This window comes from Camelina sativa, chromosome 2, assembly GCF_000633955.1.
Source record: "Camelina sativa cultivar DH55 chromosome 2, Cs, whole genome shotgun sequence".
Taxonomy (NCBI): Eukaryota; Viridiplantae; Streptophyta; class Magnoliopsida; order Brassicales; family Brassicaceae; genus Camelina; species Camelina sativa.
In genome coordinates, this window is record NC_025686.1 from 17,874,155 (window position 1) to 17,883,024 (window position 8,870).

General features: G+C 29.7%; 1 protein-coding gene across 1 annotated transcript; it reads right to left on the reverse strand.

Annotated features, from left to right (window-relative positions):
- LOC104728403 (ubiquitin-conjugating enzyme E2 10) lies at positions 7,258-8,864 on the reverse strand. The gene is made up of 5 exons (XM_010447384.1): positions 8,792-8,864; positions 8,592-8,674; positions 8,182-8,309; positions 7,958-8,062; positions 7,258-7,650 (listed from the first exon to the last, which is right to left on the reverse strand). The coding sequence occupies exons 2-5, from the start codon at positions 8,659-8,661 to the stop codon at positions 7,507-7,509; spliced, it is 447 nt and encodes a 148-aa protein (XP_010445686.1). The 5' UTR covers positions 8,662-8,674; positions 8,792-8,864; the 3' UTR covers positions 7,258-7,506.

The window sequence follows — 8,870 nt, forward strand, 5'->3', positions numbered from 1 at the left end:
GTGGTGCCCGGTTGAAAGGGTATTAAAATGCTGGGTGAGTGATTTTATCAAAGTAAGTAATTAAGTAGTCTTGTTTTCACTAAAGTTGTTTTTTCAGAAAAATAGAACTGTAAAAAATATACTACTTTTAACATATTAAAAAAAAAACGTCAGAGTGTCGAGTTTTCCAAGGTTAATAAGTAGGGAATGTGTGTAAATATGTTTCTTGGAGAAGAAGTAAGATGATGGTTATAGTAAAGTAGCACTCAAGTCATTCACAATGACAGTCTTGGTTTAGAAGCAAGCGATGTTGGTCCTTATAATGTTATGTACTTTTATGCCTTTCTTTTTTTATTTTTATTTTTTACTAAAAACATTTAATTTCTTCCATAGTTTGAGATCATAGTTAAGTGTTTACAAACGAATCCATAGTTGGAATACTAGGTATTAGTCCATACAATTTGTGGTTGCATGCATATTAATTTTTATTATATTTCTGAATATTTATAAAAACAATATTTTGTTCTTTTTCTATTAATAATAATAACATAATCAAATAATAGATTTTAAGATTGTATTCTAGTGAAATTGTATCAAAAAATTAGTAATTATGTGTAAAAATATTATGTATAAATATTTCTCATTTCAAAGTTTAAAGAGTATTCTGTTGTCAAAAAAAAAAAAAAAGTTTAAAAAAATATAAATATAAGCTATATATATATAAAAATAAATATAGTTAACAAAAAAAATGAAAATTTGACCAAAGATCTTTTATCTTGAAAGATAAATAAAAAATGAAATTTATAATAATACTGGATAGGAGTTACATTTTAGTTAAATATAAAATTACACATGACATTAAATGTGAGTTAATTAGAAATAAATTATTTAATTTGTTTTTTTTCTATTAAAGGAATACCAAGTCGTCCACTGAAATTTTAAACTTACCCATGATTTGTTTTTTTTGTTGATATAAACTCATAAATAAAAATTCAAATTCATATTATTTTGTAAGTGACAAACTAAATTAGTTTTCTTATAACATCATATGAACTTCAATCTAAAGATTTTTTAAAATCCCAAGAAAACTTCTACTAAAGATTTTTTAAAATCCCAAGAAAACTTCTATCTTTTTGGTTTTTTTTTTTTTTTTTAATTATCACTCATCAATTTATATTCTAGTGCTAGATTTCATACTAATAATTTCATCTTAAGAGAGTTTAATTAGATGATATTTTTTAAAAAATATATTCTTTTTCTATATTATACTCCATTTAAATTTAAGTGCTATAAGAGAATAGAGAATTAGACATGGATCTTTTCAACTTCATGACCTTGTGGGATGAATATAATAAAAGAATATTTAAAATTGATTATTTATAAGATGATAATTTAAAATATACAATGGAGATAAACCTTTTAAAACATCTAAATACAATGTAATATAGATATATATATATATATATATATATATATATATCTGACAAACTCCAAAATATAGAATTAAGCTTTTACAATGAGTTTTGATTTGATTTCTTAAACAACAACAACAACAACAACAACAACAACAACAACAACAACAACAACAACAACAACAACAACAACAACAACAACAAAAGATTTGAGATATAGTTGAAAAAAATGAGAGAATGAGAGAATGAAAGAATGAGAGATCAAACATTTAAAGTAAAGAATTAAGATGTTTTCTTTAGTTTGATTCCCTTATTATGAGATGGTTATAACCAAAATATTATTATGGTCATCAAAATTTTATTATATATATTAGAATACATATATATTTTAAATCAAAATAATATAAGAAAACAAAGAAGACAAGAAAAAGTACATGAAACAAAGAAACAATAAAATTCAAAACAATGTAAAATATATAGTAAACAAAAATTATAATCAAACTCTTAATTTGGGTTTCAACCTATGCAAAAACATTATAAAAAAATATATATAGGATTTGAGATATGGTGGAGGAGGATGTGAGAAATGTTATTTATAGGATAAAAAATGATGGAAGTTACATTTCTAAAATAATTGAATTAGAAGAGATACAATTATAATTAATAGTGTGTTTAAATGAAAATGAATGGAGAAATAAGAGTCAATTCACAATTTATGTAATTTCAGTTACAATTTAGTAGTAAAAATGAATTTAAAGTACGCATTAATGTATATGATTAAATGTGTTGTTTAATTAAAAATAAAAATTAAATTTTAAAAAATTAAATTTAAATGGACCAATAAAGAAAAAGTGAAACCTTACTTTTATGTATATGATTCATTACAGCTAGATATTTAAGAAACTTAAACTTCAATCCAAAAAAATAGCCACAACCACTCCGGAAAAACTTCACAGTTAATTATGGCTAAATAACCCGAAACACGACGGAAAGAGATAAAATCATAGCGTCATAATAACAAACTCGAAAATAGGACACGGATGACGGATGAAATGGAGATAACCCTGATCCCCGTTACCAACATCGCCATTATTGTCTTGTAACTCAAAAGGGGTTCTATGCACTTCATCTACCCCACCACCTGTCAAAAGCATGGTGTGTGAAGACCAACGTTCAGAATAAGGATCCAATGTGAATGCCTCACATTCAGCATCGCTTGCTTTGAATATTGTATGCTCTCCTGAGGGGTAGCTATCGTAGCTACGAAACCAGACGACAGTCACAGCCATTGGGTACCCCTCCATTGCTTGTCTTTCAAGCAAATCATTCCAATCCTCAGGAGTATAGTCCTCATCAGACACAACGCTCATTGAAGATAATTTGTGCAGAATCCCCGGTGTAGATCTGATACCATAAACTGTAAGAGCTTTATGAGCTTGATATAAAGAGCTTGATTATTTGTACAGAATCTCCCGTGTACTTTTATGCCTTTCTCTAACTTACTAATAATTATTACTGTAACTTCTAACACAGCTCCCGTAATAAAGCATCATTATCGTATGTATAAGCTTCATTATATTAGTTGATTATCTTAATTTATCTTCGTGGATATACAATCACATATTCTTCTTTTCAGGTGACTCTATGAAAAGTATGATATATACATACAACTAATATATATTCGATAAAAGTTCTGATATATATCAAATATATATAGGTGTCATTTGGTATGAAAAATGGAAGTATTACATATACTTAAATTAATCATCAATAATTAGGTCATGATTTTTTAAAATTTTCATTATCTTAAGATTAGTAATTTTAATGTGTAAATACTAATATATTTTTTACATGAATTGAGTATAATATTTAGTTATAATTATTCTTCTTCTCTTTCATATTTCAGTTTTTTTGAGTTTTTTATGAAGATTAAAAATATAATTTCCAACAAAAATATAATATTAGATGCAACTGAATTTATTTATTTAGTTTTAATTATAAACTATAAAGGTAAACTAAGATATAAAAATTATAAAATCTCTGAAGAGAAAAAAAATAAATGAAAAACCTTAATAATTTGAAGTGGAGATAATAATATGATCGACCCATGTGAATTTAGATCAAAAAGATAATTATTTTGAGTGGAAACTGAACATAATTATTTTAGATGTCTCTTATACCACTAGAAAATATCGAGAATAATACTTTGGAATGTCTAAAAGGGCATCAAGCATGAAATTAACCGTAAAACACTATTAATTAGAACAGTACTGTATCACAGTCACAGCTTAGTAGTAACTACAATATTTTGTTGACTTGACAGAGTCACTCCATACTCCATAATAGTTACACGTGCGACAACTTCGCATATCTCTCCACTGACGGTTTCGATTCTGCCACGTCTGATCTTCTGACATAGCAGAACCATGGGATCATAATCTAAATTCTAAACTAAAGCATTGGTCATTCACTTATACCAGGAGCCGAATCCGAAATATGATGATATCATTGAGTTCCAAATTTCTAATGATCTAACTAAGAAATTGGGTACTAGAAAATCTACATGAATCAGTAACTAATTTAGCAATGAAAAAAAAAAAAAAAAAAAAAAAAAAAAAAAGAGAAAAAAAAAAAGGAAAATAAATCAAAGAAGAAAGAGAAGATAATCGCACGCACTCTCTCTCTCTATCTCTCTAAAGGGAGTAAAGAAAGGCCGTACGAAACAAGTGACCATTTTATAGGAGTCTGACGATTTCTTCGAGAGAGAGAGAGAGATAGATAGGGTAAGTTCTAATCTCACGCGGCTGTGAATATTCATTTGCTAACGGCCCAGCTCAAGGCCCAAACTCACTTTACTCACACAGTGAAGTGGCAGAGTANAAAAAAAAAAAAAAAAAAAAAAAAAAAAAAAAATTAGCAATGCACTATTGCACTAGCGTCTGATTATGAGCATAAACCTTGTATAGGACCTCATAAGTAAATGCATAAATAAAATCGCTGNTTTTTTTTTTTTTTTTTTTTTTTTTTTTTTCTCTTTTTGGGGGTTTTATTAATTTTATTGTCATATTTATCCGCACAACAAAAAAAATACTTAAAAAATTATTTTTCAACAGCAAGATTTTCATTTGTGTGGGAAAGTTGTTAGATCACTATGGAATTGGTGAATCAATTCATTAAATTTGTATTCGCTGATTTTGAAAAAGCCCTAATAATAGGAGAATTATTGTTAAATCATCATCTTTTGTTTGCCTTTAAACATGCTAGCCACATAATAAACTTAAGCTATATAATATTGAAAGTGATAATTTGACTATAATTTCTCCGGGAAACTGTTCTAACAATCTTTAACGCGAGATTTGGCTAAAACGTTTTGACTTTTATAGCTTTATATCGACATAACGGTATATAACAATTTAATAATCTATAGACTATTAATTTATTATCGGTTACAAATTTCCATGATATCATTTTCAATATAGAAAATTATCATATTAAAATCAAGTTCATGTAATTTTTTCATTAGACATAAGTATATATATGCACGATAACATGTTTTACAAAATGTTCTCGTACGTGTGCTGATTCTTTGCCGGTGTTAGCATAATTTGAGTGATTAAAAATGAGACACCAACGTAGCCAATAGAAAAATATGAGTAACAATTTTAAAACAGTTTCTTATTTTCTTTCATAACGGTTCTTTTATTTCGACATGTAACCTTCAACAAGTAACTTAACTAATGCATTGATTAACATTAATTAACCGTCATTAATGGCATTTACTAGTGGAGGCCACCAAGCTTACGATTCTGTGTTTCACTAGAAACAAAAAGGGAGATTAGTGTGAGAAGTACTGTCTTAAATCTCATCAGGCTGTTATGTTCTTCTTTTCAGACTTAATTATGATTAAACCAAATTTTTAACATGGTTATTTTAATAAAACCTGGTTTTCAGGACCATGCTCTTCTGGGCACGACCTCTCGTTCTTAACATAAAGAACTGTTTTTAATTTCTAAGTTATGGAGACTTTGGACATAGATTTATCATTAGTCTAATCACTGACACGTGTAGTTGTCATTCTTATATATAATATTATTTTGTATATCAAATAAAAGGTTTTGCATGTTCGCAACAATTAAATAATCTTATACAAAATTCGATTGTCATACAGAATTGTAAAAAAAAAAAAAAAAACTTATGGTTAGATTCTTTACAAAACGTAATTTATTGTAAGTGATACATCTTCGAAGTTGTCGTGTAAGAGACTCGATTTTAGCCTTTTTTCTTAAAAGCTGATTTTAAAACTATTATATGTATTTGGTACAAAAAAGAAATTTTACGGTGTGGGTTGATAATTAATTTTAAAACATTTTATTCCAGCACAAAACTAATCACTAGTGGGAATTAAACAGTACAAGATGTTTTTTTCTTTTGGTTCCTTCGAGTGACATTGTAAGAATTTTTGAAAACGGAATGGTGAGTATATTATTTTATTACTATGAAGTATACTTAGCAAATGAAGAATTATTAAGTAAAGACAAAATTATTCAATGCAACTGTGATGAAACCTCAAGGGGAAGAAAGACCTTATGTGGTTCTGCTATTACCCATGTGGCTGCGAGTGGTCCATCATACGTCAAAATGAGACTTGCAAAAGAAAATAATAAAAATCAAAGTTTTGAGATAGTGCTTGAGTAGTGGAAACAATAAAAACCAGTTTACGTATAGACCTCGAAGGAAGCCTCGGTAAGCCCAACTGAAAACATATATATAAAACGTATTGGTGATTCAAGAGAAATAAACGTAAACTAACAAAAGAAAAAGAACAAGCAAATTTACAAAGCTTTTACAAATTAAAAAAGCTTACCCTAACAAAAATAGAAAACAAGCAAATTACAAAGGTTCCAAAGACATTGTGCCAAAGCTGAAAAAAGCTTATCTTTTAACGAAAAGAACAATGTTAACTTTGGGGGGAGTTTTGCTAAAATAGTACATTTCGATAATTTAGGTTGTTTAAATAGCTTTTTCTTAACTTTTTTTTTTATTAAGTAAAGTAATTTACATATATGTTTATAAATTACATTTATATTGACATATATGTTTTGTTCACATGCGACTTTTCTTTTTAAATGGTGAGTACCGTTTCATCATGAGTTCGTAATGATGGCAAACAGAAGAACCTTGTTGAAATTTTCAAAATTTATGAAAGATTCTAAAATTATCTGATTTGATATAACAAATTTCTGGAAACGTTCACATATGTTTAAAGTTTTTAGAAATTTTTTTTTTTTTAAAGAAAATTTTGCATGCATAAAGCATATTAAATTAAATTTTACAAAAAATATTACAAAATTAAAAAACAATCTTTAATATATTTGATCGGATACGTCTATATTAATCAGAAAAAGTTCATGTAGGTGAGGAGATGAGGATCTCGACCAGCACTTTAGAAGAGGACAACCCCACTCGGAGTCTAGATTTTGGATAGCAAGGGTTCTATTCTTGACAATCCAAATAACCTTTTCCAAGATTCCGGTTTGGAGCAAAGGTCAATCAATTACATGTTATTTAATAATGTTAATACTGTTAACTCTTTACATGAGTAAAATGGATTGTGAAGTACCAGTATTGTTGTTGCATCACCATTTGAATTCGAACAAATGCTGTTAATGGGGGTTATAAACAACAGAATATATTGTTAGACTGTGAACAACTGCGCAGTGCAAGTTAGGATGTGTAAAACATCTTCACCAAAGAGAGTAGAAAATATACACTTTGAGCTACTAATGAATTCATCAGAAGATCACAGCCATGTACGCACTGCAAATTTGACGCCTATGTATGATAGTCAAATAAATTGAACAAATCGTAACTCATCACACAACAGAAACATAATTTCACCACAAGACGAAACACCAGAAGATTTCAGATTCTAGTTTCACAAAGATGGATGTTTTTTCTTTTTGGCTTTGTTTAAAACAGGACCCAGTTGATTGGGTCCTGTCTTCAGAAAGTTAAAAGGACACAGGAGAGAGATGTCTATTGAATCATTCATACATAGAAAATTAAGGCAGATTTTTTCATAAAGAGATAATTTAGTAGGTGGGATTTTCCTTTTTCAGCCCATGGCATACTTCTGAGTCCAGCTCCGTGCAGTTGACTCGTACTTGTTCTTGTCAGTCTTGTACATATGAGCTATCTCGGGAACCAAAGGATCATCCGGGTTTGGATCAGTCAACAAAGAACAGATCGATAACAGCACCTGTTCATTGCAAAAGTAAGTATTTAGAAATCTACACAACCCTTTTTAATCATCAAATGAGTCTTAGCTTAATGACTTGACGCAGCAAAAACCTCAATGCAATCACTTCTAATGGGAAAAGATGAGCAAAAGAGAACCAGATAATTGAAAACAAGCATTTTTCAACTACATGAGTCAAAGCTTAATGAAGAAAGAACAATGTTATTCACTTCAAATGGGAATAGAGCAGTGAAAACAAGTTTGATATGAGCAGATTATTATTTACTGCGGGTCGAGGTTGTTCACAGAAAGCAAGACAAAACCGAACCTTGGAAATGGTGAGTGCAGGACTCCACTGCTCCTTCAAGATGTCGAGGCAAATGCTACCGTTGCTATTAATGTTGGGATGGAACACCTTGGTCCTAAAGGCCACCTAGATTTCATCAAACCATACAAAGAACAATGAGACAAGGACACAACCACAACAAAGAACAAAAAAAAACACATAAACCAGACTTTAATAGCAGCAATTCTGAAAACATTTGGAATCACCTTAGGAGGCTTGAAAGGGTAATCCGGAGGGAAATGGATGGTTACAAGGAAAACACCTCCAGCGTATGGACTCTCTGAAGGACCCATTATCGTTGCCTGCCAATGAAACATGTCTTCAGCAACTGGACCTGTAACCAAAAACAAAACAAAAAACTCAACATCATCCCTATACAAACAAAGAAGAGATCAGGCTTATCTTCACACGTATGACACACACAGATCCCAGAAATTCACAAAATGAAAACGAGTCTAGAGGCTCAGAATCATAAGATCTAACATGAAACGAGATAATACCGACTACTTAGCTAGAGATCGGTACAAAACAACACAAATCCAAACGATTCCAAGCATAAGAACAAAAAAAAAACCCGATCTATGAACACCAGCTCAGATAAAGACGAAAGAGGTACCTGCGCTACATGATGTAGGTGGATCCTTCTGGAGATCCTTCAATTCCTTCAAGATCCGCTTCGACGCCATATCCAAACAAAACCTAAAAAAAATTCCAGAAAAACAAAGATTCTAAACGGATCAGAGAAGCTACTACAAATCCGTGAGAATTATAAAACGATATAGATCTAAAAACGCTACAGGAGATAAAAAAAAAAACCTTATGAGATATTTCGCGTAATCGGACTGGCGAGCTTTTCGCCTTTTTCTTCTCGTATTAGGGAGAAGAAGAACCAAAG

What these genes read in the sequence shown, in the direction of transcription:
- LOC104728403 (XM_010447384.1), bottom strand. Translation starts at nt 8,661, where the DNA reads ATGGCGTCGAAGCGGATCTTGAAGGAATTGAAGGATCTCCAGAAGGAT. An exon ending in ACCTACATCATGTAGCGCAG is followed by an intron (nt 8,310 to 8,591) that starts GTACCTCTTTCG and finishes TTTTGGTTACAG; the next exon opens with GTCCAGTTGCTGAAGACATG. An exon ending in ACCCTTTCAAGCCTCCTAAG is followed by an intron (nt 8,063 to 8,181) that starts GTGATTCCAAAT and finishes GATGAAATCTAG; the next exon opens with GTGGCCTTTAGGACCAAGGT.